The 14,366-nt window shown below is 55.4% G+C and overlaps 1 protein-coding gene across 1 annotated transcript in view; it reads right to left on the reverse strand.

Moving 5' to 3' along the window:
- The window catches only part of NKD1 (NKD inhibitor of WNT signaling pathway 1), an 84,132-nt gene extending 70,858 nt beyond the window's left edge, over positions 1–13,274 (reverse strand). Inside the window, exons 1-3 of the mRNA XM_041768029.1 lie at positions 13,047–13,274; positions 12,853–12,885; positions 12,051–12,184 (exon numbers count right to left, since the gene is read on the reverse strand). Coding sequence (XP_041623963.1) covers positions 12,051–12,184; positions 12,853–12,885; positions 13,047–13,071 — 192 coding nt within the window. The 5' untranslated portion in view covers positions 13,072–13,274. The remainder of the gene's footprint in view (positions 1–12,050; positions 12,185–12,852; positions 12,886–13,046) is intronic.
- Between the last annotated feature and the right edge of the window lie 1,092 nt (positions 13,275–14,366).

The following is a 14,366-nucleotide window of genomic DNA, read 5'->3' on the forward strand; positions in this document are numbered from 1 at the left end:
CTGGCAGTTTCCACTGCCGCACTCCCAAGAAGCCAAACACCAAGTAGTGAGTCAGCTTAGCCTGAGACCACCATACTATGAGGAAGCCCAAGCTCGCTGTGTGGTGAGGCCATGTGGAAGAGGACCAAGGCCCCAGACATACGACCCAAGTAAAATTGGTGGCCTCTGGCTGTTCAAGCCACCCAACTCTACCACATAGAGCCACAGACAAGCTGCCCCTGCCAAGCCCAGCCCAATTGCGTAACATTAAGCAAATCACAAAAGGATTAAGTCACTACATTTGGAGTAATTTGTTATGCAGCAAAAGGGAACCCAAACACCCTCCTTTTCTTCAGCATATTTGGAGATGCAGAGGTGAAGGCCAGGAGAGTGCACATTAGCTACCTAAGAGCCAAACTGGGGGCGCTCCGGGCTTGGGATTCCCAGCGCAGTACCCTGTCCTGTCCCCAAAGATTCAGCCATGTGTTCTTCCAGGAGGCAGCTGCTGCTCAGAGGTTGGTTCTCAGGTGAGAGAACATGGGGGCTGACAAGGAACTCCTCATTCTCTTCATGCTCAAAGCAAAGGGAGTGACTGGGCAAGAAAGCACCCCCAGCGATCTTGGGAAAATCTGTCGTGACCAAATAGTCAGCAAAGCAAAAGGCTCTAATATTAAGAAAGAAAACTTTGGCACAGAGAGGTTAGGGAAAGTGCCCAAGGTCACACAGCTAGTAGGAAGCAGAGCTGGGGCTTGACACAGCCAGCGACCAAATATCAGTGTTTTCCAACACCTCAACCCACAGCAATAATTACATTCCAGAGGGCCTCTGTATATGTGGATTTGGGTGCAGATGTGTGTGTAGGTATCCATAGATCTAGATTGATCTGTCTATCCATCTATCTGTTATCTATAGACTTGAATATCCATGTCTCTAAATTAAACAAAAGTTCAGGCAGATATGTATTTCCTCTTACTTTAAGCATTGTTCTCTTGTTTTTATTCTTTTTTTTTTTTTTTAAATGCCGATCGCTAAACTGATTTCATGAGCCACGAAGGGGATTATAACAAGTGGTTGAAGGGGGAAAAAGTCTCATCTATAATGATGGAAGATAGCTCTAAAATCAGATTAACCTGAATTTGAATCTTGCTGGAACAAGAGCCCACTTTGAAGTCAACCAAGTGAGTTTGGGCAAGGAGGTAGGCTCCTGTAGTGCCTCAGTTTCCCCATCAGTAAAACGATAGCAACAGCGCCCCCAAACCTGCTCAGTGGAGCCGCTGCAAGCCTAAGCCTCTGTGTGAGCAGCCTGCCAGCCTGTGTGGCCTTCTGGAATGAGAAAAACATCCTTGGGCCTGAGCCCACTGGGGAGGCTCTGGTCTTCCCCAGCCCTCACCTGTGGCCTGAGGGTAGACAGGCCGGCCCTGCTAACAGGGCCCCTTTATGCTCTGCCCCTCTCCAGAGCCCCAGATCAGCACACGACGCCAGGGGGTTCGGGCAGCACTCGGCAGGCCGGCCGATCAGCTCCACAGGCTCTCCCGCTACCTCCCATCCAGCCAGAAAGGAGGGAAGCCAGAGTGGCCGGATGTCAAGAAAAAAATCCCATCACCTGCAGGGGGTGGACCAGGGCTCATGACAGGTTGTGACCTGTCACAGACCCCTGTCCCCACAACCCCAGGCAATGCCTACCCACTCTGCTGAAGAATGTGTCTCTGTCCTAACATCTCAGAGATGAGAATCTGGTCCTGGGCCAGACGCTCAGGAGAGAGTTGAAGACTATCTGCAGCGATCACATCCTTTGCACCTCCCTCTGTCTGAGATGACCCTTTCCTCAGCCAGCTCTTTATTCTTTGGGCCCCAGCAACTTAAATGTCACACCCCCACCCACCCACCCCCGCCAGTCCACAGCAGAAGCCCCCTTACTCTCCCACCACAGCCTGCTCCTTTCCTCTTCACATTTAGCACACATCAGCATGACCATTAGCAAGACCATTAGCAAGCCAATCTGAAAAGCTGGAAGGGGAGAGGCATCTGCTTTACTCACCCAGAGCAGCCAGGAGGAAACTCATTTTGCTCTCAGAGCACCCTGGTGAGCTAGCAACTAGGGCTCTACCCACTCCACAGATGTGCAAACTGAGGATCAGAGCCGAGCCAGCCGGCTGGGGACACCTGCAACTGGGAGTCAGGTTCTGCAAGCTACACCTCTGACACCTGCCACATGGTGTGTAGCGGGGCGGGACCAGGGGCTGAGCACTACGAGGCCAGAACCGAAGGCGGGTCTAATGGAGGGTAAGAGAACCAATGCGAGACGCTAGACACGAGCTTGAAATGTGGCCTAGAGCCGTCCACAGAGGGGCCCAAGAGCATCTCCCTGTGCCTACCCCACCCGGCCCTCCCACAGTGTTCTGCGGGACTGAGACACTGTCCCTGCTTCCCAGCTCTCCCTCGCCAGCCCCACCGTTGGATTTGCTGAGCCCATCTCTCGTTGGCATAATAACCGGGGAACGGCACACGGAAAAACCACGTGGAAAGCACGAGGCAGCCTTCACGCTCACGTGTACGCACAATCACCACTAACACACTCCTACCCACCAAAGTCTCGTCTCATGAGCCAGGGCATAACAGGCCAAATCTAGCTGCCTGGCTCCACCCAAAGAAACTATTTTCTAAAAATTGTATTTGGTTGATGATTTTTTTTTTTTTTTTTAATTAGAATGACTTCACACAAAAACCCAGATGGCTGGATTCTCTTAATGATCAAATGTGGTAACACCAGGGCCGCATTCCCACATGGTAACAATTGGCTGGGGCTGAGGGGTGCTGCCCCCTTGAGATAGGATGGGTGCCCTCCAGGGGCCCCCAGTCCCCACCCCCTCCTGAGTGTCTCCTGCCCAGCCTGCTGTGCTCATTAATAGGACTTCTCTGGCCCTTTAAACTTGGATCATCCTTTAGAGCTTCCTCACATGCCACCTCCTTCAGGAAGCATTCCCTGAATCTTCATAGTGTGGTGTTTCTTACGGCTTTATAAGGTCAATAGTTAACTTGAATTGAGCACTTACTTCTGTGCTAGGCAGTTATAACCATTTTACAGTTTGAGTCCCCATAACTGCTCATCCCCACTTTATAGATGAGGGAACCGAGGCCCAGAGTTGATTCTTCCATCACCCTCCACACCCCCATCCACCCCACCCCCCATGCTGCTCTGTGCCCCCAGAAGCTGACTCCTTTAGACCAATCTGCTGAAGCTTCCTGGTCTCTGGCTTCCAGCTTCAGCCAATAGGAGGCCCTAGCAGGAAACCAGAGGATACAAGGAGAGAAAGGTCGGGGTATTTCTCCCATCCCCGCTACGTTTGCACCATGTCTCTGACTATGGTTCATCTTCCATATCTACAGCTCCTGCCTGACCTTTTCACTTCCTCAGCTACAGTTCCTACAGGGATCCAAACCAAAAATATCCAACATTTCCTCCCCTGCCCTTTCTGCCCTGGGACGGTAACACCTCCCTGCCTCTGCCAGGGGCCAAGCAGTCGTTGGGTGCCTCAATACCCCATGAAGATTCTGTTAACCCTTCCCACACCTTTAGAAGTTATTTTAAACAATCTGGAGTACACTTGTTTCCTGCCAGACCCCTGGCTGACACAGAGGTTAGATACTATGCCCAAGGTCCCACAGTCAGAAAATTGAGCCACCAGGATTTGAACCTAGGATATTAGGCTCCAGAGTCCTTACTCATTAAGAATCACGCTACACTGCCTTATGTACTTTTCTCCTTCTGGTCCTTTACCTGCTGGTGGCCTCCTCAAAGATCCCTTGGATGACCCCCAAGAGCCATATTGCTATGTGTGGATCAATGCAGACATTCCAGAATCTCTCACTGAGCCCAGAAGATACAGTCACTTGATTCCTCTTTATCCTCCAAAGTATTTTTACAACTGAGATCCCGTCCCCACATTCCTTCTTCCCAGGCACAAGAGCTACCCCACTTCTGTCCTGCTGGCCCCTCCCATAGGGCCTGCTACTTGTCTTCCCTCTAGACCAAGACAGAGGCCCATAGCATGGCCGAGAAGGCCCCCCAGGCCCAAACTGTGACCCCTTAGCCAAATGAACTTCAACCAGCATCTCAAACAAACTGCCCCCTTCATTACAGGGCTCTTTCACACACTGCTGGCCCATACAGCAGACACTCATAGTGCTATTACATGCCTCCCTCTCTGGCCTCCCTGCCACCCCTTCCCCAATTCACCTTTGGACTGAAATCACAGCTCCTCCAAGACCACCTCTGACCCAAAGCCAGTTGGCACTCCCTGCCCTAGATTCTCAGAGTCACCTGAGTGTCCTCCAACATTCCCCTAACATTGTATTCATTGTTCAGTATCCACCTGCCCAAACTATGAGCCAATCTAACGTGAATATCTATGCAAAAATCCAAAGTGTGAAAGATTGGCAAAACAAATAAAAGCAACCTTTTTAAACAGCAGTGTCTTGTGACAAAGGAGGACTGAGATTAGGAATACAAAGAAGTTGAACACTAGGAAATCTAATGATGTAAATCATGCATATAAATCATTTATTATATTAGCAAAAGATGACAACACCCCAACAGCATTTGACAAAACTCAATATTTATTCCTGCCTTCAAAAATATTAGCAAGCCAGGGGCTGGAAGAAGCTTTCTTAACTAGTTAAACAACAAACAGTTATTAAATAGTATGGGAGGTTCTAACCAATGCAATAAGATAAGAAAACAGAATGAGAGGCAAAGATGAACATTTAGTTCCATTAAACTCTTAAGTTTGGTGAGGGGGGAACTGTGCCAGATGGTTCACAGTTTCTACACCATCCTAAACACATGCAAATATCTGTGGAATGCACAGCCACCCAGATTATATCCATTCAATGTTCGCAAAGCACCCAGGACTCCTCCTTTGAGGTACGTATCACAACTTAAATTGCATCATTTGTTTTTAAAAATACTTCTCTTTTCCTACTAGAGTATAAACTCCATGAACACAGATACCATGCTCTACTGGCAGAGCAAATGTATACATGGCCTAAAATAGGTTCTCAATATCTATTGCACAGACATAGGAATGACTTGAATAAAATGCACCAATAGTTGCTAAATTATGATAAATCTTCTTCTCAGCTGGAAAACCCGAGGCCCAGAGAAGGGAAATGATGCCACACCACTGGGAAGCCCCCGCCAGGATCCCTGGGCTCTCTGAAAGGCCTCAGCCACACACAGGGCCACGCACACAGGGCACCGCCCACGTGGCTCAACAAGTAAGGAAAGTGAAGCTCAGACCAATTCCTCTAAACAAACTCACACCCAGGGCACACCCGGGTGGGCAGAGCCGCCTCTCTGGGGCTAGGGATGACCCGTGGAGAGACCTGAGCTTTCCTTGCAAAGCCCTGTGACTGCTGCCCACATGGATAAACAGCCCCCTCGGCTTTCCCGTGAAGTTATCAAAGAATTACTTATGTCTCTGGAAATGCTTGTTTGGAAAAGGTTCTCCACCCCACCTGGGCTTGGCAGGAGGGGCAGCATCCTCAGGCCTGCCCTTCGGGGAGTGATCAGGCTTTTCCTCCGGCCCCTGAAGGCTCTCGGCCATTCTTCATGTGGAGAGTCTGAAGCCAGCCATAAAGAAGCAGGCAGCCTCCCAGGATAAACGGAGCCCGGTGACATCAAAGACCGCCTTCCAGATTAAACAACTGAGGCCTTCAGCTCTCTCTGGCGTTTCTTCCAGGATATTCTGGGCTCCTGCCTCAGTTCTCCCTCAGATGGAATGGCAGATATTTTGTTTGTGAGAGTCTGAATTTTTTCCTTCCTCGGGGAGAGGGGGAGAGGGAGGAGGAGAGGGGAAGGAGGGGGGGGGGAGAGAGAAAGAGAGAGAGAGAGAGAGAGGAAGAGAAAGAATGTCTGAGAGACAAGAGCCACAAAAAGAACATGTGTGAGTGAAAAAGAAAGGAGAGTGAGGGAGCAGCCGGAAGCGCCTGCTTTGGAATCCAACAAGCAACCTAAAAATTCTAAAAGTTTCTAAACCAAAGCACACTGTGAACCTACAGCCAGAGAACGAGGCTGCAGGAACCCCCAAGCTGGGAGCTGAGGGGTGCCTGGCTCGCCGGTGCTAGCAGATCCCTTGGTGGGCCAGGGCCCTGGCCCCTTGACTAGAGGGTCCCTTGGTGCTCCCTTTGCTCAGACACATCAGGTAACCCAAGGCAAGGGACCCTCTTCCCTCAGGCACAGGCTCACAACAGTTCTCTGGGACTGGCTTGTCACTGCCTCTTACCCCCTAGCCCTTGAGGTTCCTCTTTCTGCCTTGAGCAACCAATTCCATCCCACCCCTCAGGGCCCCCCCCCCAGACCCCAGCACAGCTGGGACCCTCCTCTCCCCCGAGGGTAGCCATCCCAACAGCCGTCCACGACCCTCCACATGAATCAGCTCTAAGGGACATGCTGCTGGCTGAGGTGGCACACTGACTACCCACCCTGCTCCTCCACCACCCCACACACCTGTCCAGGGGGACAGGTAGCTCAAACATGCCAAGAGCCACTAACACACAGGGCTTCTCAGAAAGCCTAAAGCACCAGGAGAGCTTTGTAGTCCCCACAGGCTGCAAGCCACCTGGGAGTCCATGCTCCCAACCCAACCAGCACCCAGTTCCCAAGGACGATGGCAAGGCTGGGGCCTCCATCAGCTCTTCCAGGCATGGATGCCAGCCTTCTCCTCCCACATCCTCTTCCTCATGGCCTGTCAAGTTCCTGCTTCAGTGCCACCTTCATGCAGCTTCTCCCAAGGCCGGTAATGTGCCTATTTATGTGCTGGTTCCTTTGTCTCCTTTATTAGGCTAGGAGCCACAGGAGGATGGGGACCACAACCCCTTTATTTGTCACTGTATCCTCGATGCCTGATACAGCTAGGGAGTTAATGATGAGTAACAACTCATTTTTGTCATAACTAACAACAGAGTGCCTGAGAGAAAAGCCCTACTCCCACTCTTCCACCTGCCTGAGGAAAAGGATCTGGGAGAGAATGAGGCAGGGATGGTGGCCTAAGCTAGCTTCATTCATTCACTCACTCATTCAGGCAGCAAACACATCCTGAGTGCCCACTACGTGCCCCGGGCTACCACAAGAAGAGATGTATTACTCAGAAAGTGATTCTTTTATTGCTGATGTGCCGGGTAGCTGTTTGAAGCCCTCAGAGGGATAGTCTGTCCCTGAGGATGGTACTGGAGCTTCCCAGTGCTAGGAGCATCGTGGCCCACCCTCTCACCTCACTCTAGCCATCCCCACTAGGTGAGGGGAAGCAACATTCCCCTGAATTCTGGGACCCCGGGAAACATGCCATGCTTGCTTCCTGGTTCAGCCTCTCCCCAGGCTTACTACAGTTTGTAGTAAATGTGGAGGGGCTGTTTCTGAACGAGGGACTAGAACATGCATCGGCCTGACCCAGGGGAACTTCTGTCTCAGGGAAGAAAAGTTTCAAAGGCAGGATGAGATGCTCCTCGAGGCCTCCCAGAGACCACATCACAGAGATCCATTAAAGCCTTCAGAATATGACACCCTTGCCCACCACCCGCCCTCCTGAGAGACCCAACCCTATTGGAAGCCAGAAGCCCCACCTGGCACTTTGCCCCGCTCCCCACCCCACCCCACCCCCCGCACCCAGGCTCTCCTCCCCACTCCCCCAGGATAAAGAAAGCTGCCGGGTAGGGCTAAGAGGCTGGCCCTGGGTGCCACAGGCAGAGACCCTCCATGGAGAACCCAAAGATGCCAGCAAGTGGAGGCCCAGATGCCTCCACCAGCCTCAAAGCAAATCATCTTTTAATTCTGAAAACACCAAATATTTAATTTATGCTTTACCTCAAATGTCAAGTCTACCTCCCGGCACATAGCTTCGAAACCACGTAAGGAGGCCTAACGCTTTCCATATGGTGAAGACATGGGGCCTTTTAATTGTGCCAACTGGTATCATTCAAGGGTGATTCCCCTGGAATCCGGCAACTCGGGCAGCAGCCGGGCCCAGAGCCAGCCTCCAATCTCATCGCCCCAGACCACACGTCCTCGCGGGCTCTGACCCAGGCTGCGCCCTCCCAATCTTCCCCAAATGTCAAAATGCACTAGGTGCCCCCTAATCAATAAGCAACCCGCCTGGCGGCCACCATCAACCCACAGGCTTGCCGGCACCACAGCTCTCAGCCCGACTCTTAAGGCAGCCCTGCCATAAAAGAACAGAAAAGCCAAACTGCAGGGATGGAGTGGGGTTGGGGGATTGGCCTTAAACCTGGTCCCACACATTCATGTAAGCACACGCAGGTACACACCATGCGAGCACACAGGCACCCGGGTTCTGCTTCTCCAAGGGCTAGGCCATCAGGCTCTCCCTGTCTACTCCACGGCTCCATTCCTCGACAAGCTTTTTTATTTCACCCATCCTATTACATGACATTTTTGTAGACCTGGTATTTCTAACTGGTTTTCTTTTGTAACTGCCGTTACAGCTTCATGTTTACCTCTCCTCCTGCATCCCTTTGAGATGATTATGCTTTATTCAAACTTCTAAGTGTTTAGCACACTGTTGTCTGATGTTTAAATCGTTCGCTTTACTGTTCTTCTCTCATAGTACTTGGACACGTCACATTTCTCATGAGTTTTCTCCTCTGAACACATGACTCCTTGAAGTTCCATCACACCCCACGGGGGGAGAGCAGAAGCCCTTAGCCTGTGTCCCTCCAAGCACGTCTATAGCATATGGAAGGGCAGGCGAAGGCGGGAAGCCTCTGGATTCATAATCTGGGCTCCTATCTCCCCCAGCCACCTCGGTAAACCTCCCAGTACCTTTCCCACTTCTGAACTCTTTTTGAAGAATCATGTGCCATAACCCTGCCAGGGATGAGAATGTTACTATACCCGCCTCTCAGATGAGCTTAGGTACAATGGCTTATGCAAGGTGACAAGCTATAGTGCCAGAGCCTGACCTCATTTATTTTTGTACTCAGGATGGCAGGTGTAGGTTAGTGCCAGCAAGGTCACCCTCTCACAACCCAGGACCTTCCAAGCAACTGGAACCCACCCTGGACATTTACTAAGCTACTCAGGCCCAGTCAGGAAGGAAGAAGGCAAGCAGGGGCCCTTTCTGCTCCTGCCTGGCCCACCACCCACCTCTTCCCCAAGTGCTCAGCAGCTGGTCAGCATGCCGCCTCTCTGGAAATTAGTAAGGGAGGCACCCTCTGGGCATATGGTCTAGCACAGGGCTTTGCTACACATGGCCCCCATTGTCTAGAAAGTGCTCCAGAGAAAGACAGAGTCCACACCAACCGGCTGACAACTTTATAGGGCTATGAAGAGGAGTAAGATCATGTAAGCAAAGTGCTTGACATATACAGGCACTTAATATATAGCAATGTTCATCACAATAATAATAATGCCAGTTGGATGAACCCCTAATGTGCTTCTAGCCACTTTGGTGAAAGGCCAGGTGAAGAAGTAAAGACAGAGACCATCCTGGGCCTGGGGCTGGAGGGGGGCCCTGTCTGCCAGCCCCCAGAATCCAGCTGACTTTGGAGCCCACACCGTACATCCTGATGATCTATTGGAAGAGCCTGCAGCCACCCTTTCTGTGCTGCTGGGAATCACGGAAATTAAACTAGACAGGAGATTGCCCACTGCTGTCTCATTCACTATTTCTCCAGGTTTCCCAAACTGTGGACATTCCATTTCCACAGTCACAAATTTGACCACTTGTACTTAATGTTTTTCTCAGAATCAACTTTCAACACTCTCTTCCAATTTAGCTCCATCCTAAGTGATAATATCCGTGAAATCGTGGGCTTGATGTCCTAGTTACTATCTTTCCTGGTAAAAGACATGCTTGACTATTAAGATAACAAACATTCCTCCAGGCAACACCTGAAATCGGTGCACATGTCCCCACCAAGCAGCGCCACACCCTGGGCTTCCCCTGACCTCTCCCAGGGCCAACTGCCATCCCCACCCCTGTGGGTTTGGTGGCTGGGCCAGAGCTGGTAGAAACTTGGGTGCCTGGGTCCCAGTCACCAAGCAGAACTCCCCAAGGAGCAGAGGGCCCCTCCTCTTACTACCTTGGATGGCAGGGCCCACCCTCCACCACCTAACATATGTCACACTGATGGCTCCGTGTCTCACATCTTCAAAAGTGCTTTGAACAAAGGTTAATGAACCCTCAGTGTTTCTCTGAGAGACGAGTTGAGGAAGCGAGGCAAGCACCACCCCATGCTGTCCTCAGCTGGGGGAAGAAACTAAGCAACAAGATTCCATGACTTCACCAAAGCCACAGACTTAAGCTGGGGCCCCCTCCCCACCCTCCCTCATTTCCCCCAATGGCAACTTTTACTGGCTCACATTCCTCTTGCTGGGAATACTACTATTTAATTAAAAACGACAGACTTTTGTTTTCCTCTCCTTCCTTCCTCCTCCCTCCCATCCTCCAGGACTGGATGCCAAGGAGACCCACCAAAAACATGCGGGTAACATTTGTTATGGCTTTGAAGATAAAAGTCAATTGAAGTAAGCCCTCGCTTGTATTTCAAGTTTCCCCTAAAGCATGGAGCAAGCTGCCTGGCAGTTGAGGAAAGGAAAAAAAAAAAAAAAGGAAAAAAAAAGAAGGGACTGCAAATAAATGTCATTCTGCAGGAATACTTTGTAAAAATAAACAGGCTGAAAAAACCCAAAACTTGATTAATGGAAATCCACTCAGTTGGCCTCTGTCTTGAGCTGCAAATGCATTTGTTCATATGGCTAAATCGGATCATTTTCACTGGGCTTTAAATAAGTAAGTAGATCAAAAACTATAAATGGTGGGGGAAGAAAGGGAAGTTTATAGTTCTCTTTCTAAAGGGCCCCAACCGTAGTGCCCCCCACCCACCAAGGTTTGACCTTTACAAGGGGACAGCAGCTCCAATTCCAGCCCAGCCAACAGATGAAGAAAAATGAAGAGAAAGCCCCCAGCTAAGGGAGGCGGTGGAGGAGGAGATGGGGGCTTCTCCCAGATGCGGAGATTATTTCATACACGCACAAGAGTGCACGTTAGTCACAGGCCCACCTCCCAACTGCAACCAACCCAGGTGCCACCTCCCAAACACACACACACACACACACACACACACACACACATCTGAAAACTCCACAGGCCCCTCCCTCCCTAGCCCATGGATAAGACCAAAGAACTAACCAGACCTGAGACTCAGTCCGTTCCCCTCGAAGTTAAAAAAAAAAAAAAATTAAATGTCACATCAAAAAGTTGATTCATCCTTTGATCCTTGGCTTGCTCGAGTTCCACGCAGACCATCTGAAAGCCCCGTGCAGAGTTCCAGAGCTCATTGGACATCTGTGAGCACCAGTCCCAGGCCAAGAGCTAGGGCTGGACTCACTCCCCTGTCGCATCTACTGCTCCCCCCACCCCACCCCCAGGAACAACTCCAATCTCAGTGACCCACTGGGGTAAGGCTCAGGGCAGGCCCTGGCTACAGCAGCAGGAGACCCTCTCTCTCCCTGTGGGCCCAGTGAAGGGCTCTACCAGATTTCAGAGTCCCCCAGGATCTGCTACCCACATCACAGCCCCTTCTACTAGGGTTGCTGGGCAGATGGTACCGATGAATGCCACAGACACTTGGAACACATGTGGAGGCCAGTACAGTCCCACCCTCCACCCAGACACCCCTACATGCTTTCCCTGTCTTCCTGGCACCCCCCTCCAAACCCACCCTTTAATGCTGGCCACAGAAACAAGGTAGAAATCAGAGCAGGCCCCCAAATCCCTCCAGCACAGACGAGCTTCCCCACAGACTGGGGCTGCACCACCGCCTCATCTAGGACCTTTCCCTCCCCAGACAGCCCTCTACCCCCAGCTGGACGGGAGACTGACACCTGAGCCACCTCTAAGGCTCCCCAAGACAGGGGGGGTACCTAGGGGTGGGGCAGGGGCGGCTAAGAAGGGACTTCAGGACTTAGAAGCTGTGCCAAGAGGGTGCTAAAAGTTGGGGCGGGTGGGTAGGGAGACCCGCCTCTGGGGCTGAAAGGAAGGTGGGGAGCGTACCCGGGTTCCTCTGCCAACGGTGCCCGCTGCCCGCAGCTGTCGGGGTCCAGAGCTCCCGCCCGGGCAGCGCTGCCTCCCGATCCACTCCTCGATGCCTTTCCGAGCCCAGGCGGCGCTCACCGCGAAGCTGTCACCTGGGGCGGGGAAGACAAGACGCCCCTGAGTCTGGCCCCTGGGCCGAAAGTTACCCGAGAGGGGAGGGAGAGCGGGCGCGGCGGAGGCAGCGGGGCACCATCCGAGATAGGGACGCGGGTCGTCGGGAGAGGGGCTCAGCGGAGACCCAGGGGGCGCGCGAAGGGGGGCAGCACCCCGGAGGAGGGGAGGGAGGAAGGGAGGGAGGGAGGGAGGGAGGGAGGCCTGCCGGCCAGAGGAGCAGGAGCCGGGGGCAGGGCTGCGGAGGTCAGGGGTGAGGGTCCGAGGACCGGTGCAGTGAGCACGGGATGAGGGCAAGAGGCGCGCAGTGGGCGCCGGAGCCCAGGTCTCGGGAGACGGGGTGAGGGCCGGGAAGCCTGGGGCAAGCTCTCGGGGAGGGGGTAGGGGTCTGAGGAGGGGGCGCAGCGAGCGCGGAGGGCGGGGCCGCGGAGGGAGCGGGTGAGGGCCGGGAGGGAGCCCCGGCCGGCGAGGAGGGGCAGGTGGGCAGGAAGGGGCGCGAAGGCTGCCCCGCGGCGGGTCTGCGGACCCGGGGCCGGAGTTGGGGGCGGGGGGCGGGGGCCTGGGGGATGCGCGCCCGCGGGCGAGGCCAGTCCGCCGCGGCCCGCGGGGCTTCGCCGTCCTTCCCCCCGCGTGCCCCGCGCGCCCCTACCTTCCGGGCTCTCCCTGCGCTTGCACACGGCGGCTGCAGGCACATCGCGCGCGGCGGCGGCGGCGGCGGCGGCGGCGGCGGGAGCCGGAAAGAAAGGAGAGGCAGAGAGTTAGCGGTCGCGGGGGCGAGGGCGAGGGCGGGGGCGGGGGCGGGGGCGGCCGGGGCCAGGGGCCGGCGCGGGAGGGGACACTGACCCGGCTTGGAGTGAAGTTTCCCCATGCTGGGGCGCGGCGGGCGGCGGCGTCCCTAAGCCATGCGCCCGGCCCGCGGCTCCCCCGGCGCCCCCGGCGCCCCCGGCGCCCCCGGCGCCCCCGGCTCCCCCGGCGCCCCCGGCGCCCCCGGCTCCCGAGCCGCGCCTGGCTCTCCTCCCCCGGAGCAGCCCCGCGCCGAGCCGAGCCCGAGGCGGCGCCGGGACGCGCTCCTGCCGCCGTCGCCGCGGCCCGACTGACGCCGGGGCGCGCCGAGCCCCCAGCCCGCCGCCGCGGCCCGCGCCTCCCCGCGCGCCCATTGGCCGGGCGCGGCGCATCAAAGGCGAGGCGGGCCGCGGAGGGGGCGGGGCGGGGGCGGGGCGGGGCGGGGCGGGGCCGCGGGGCGGGGCCGGGCGCCCAGGGGCAGGCACAGCGCCCCCCTGCAGGCCGCGGGCTCCAGTCCCGCGCGGGGCGCTGCGGGGCCGGGGGGTGGCCGCGAGGTCGGGGCCGGGGGGTGGCCGCGAGGTCGGGGCCGGGGGGCCGCGAGGGGAGGGCCCTTGGGCAGTCGGCGTACTGGGAGGACACGCCCCGGGCCCCGTCTTCTCCGGACCGGCCTCTGCTCCCGCTAACAGCACTGCACCTTCCCTCCGCTCGGCTTCCTCGAAGAGCGCTGGGCAGGACTCGGGCTCCAGCTCACAGGTGACGGGACTGAGGTCGAGCGAGGAGACGCGGGGGGGCGCTGGGGTCGGCTGCGCTGCCCCTTCCCGATCCTACCAGGACCTGACTTTCGCAGAAAGTGTTCGCTGGTTACTCGCCGCGTGCCCCCGCCCCCGCCCCACCCCCACCGCCCACTGCACCCCCCGCTCCGCCCCTCTGCGTTTTGATTTGGGAGTCCCGAGGAGCCCGCACCGCGCCTCCAGCCGTTCCTGGGCCCAGCCCACTCCCGGCGGCTGCAAGCGTCCGAAAGCCACGAGTTGCCAGCCAATGGCTCGCAGGCCTCACGCCGGGGGCCCGTGGGTGCCCTCCCGGGGTCGGGGCGCGCTGCCAGCTGCGCGGCCCGGAAGGGGGTAACCGCTGGGTCTTTGATCTTCCTCGGTTTCCGCTCCCCGCTGCAGCTCGCCAGACCCAAGGGCTTGTTTGTTTTGTCTGGGGAAGTCTCTGCGGAGGGGAGGGCGACATCAAGGGGTTCCACCCCACCTTTGTGGATCTCAAGGAGAATGCCTGCTCTGCTGGGACACCGTGGGCCTGTTAAGTTCGGCCTGGTACCCAGCAGCCCGGGCGTGGGAAAAGAAAACCCTGTGCTAAGAGTGAGGACACGGCTATTAC

This window comes from Vulpes lagopus, chromosome 8 (assembly GCF_018345385.1).
Source record: "Vulpes lagopus strain Blue_001 chromosome 8, ASM1834538v1, whole genome shotgun sequence".
Taxonomy (NCBI): Eukaryota; Metazoa; Chordata; class Mammalia; order Carnivora; family Canidae; genus Vulpes; species Vulpes lagopus.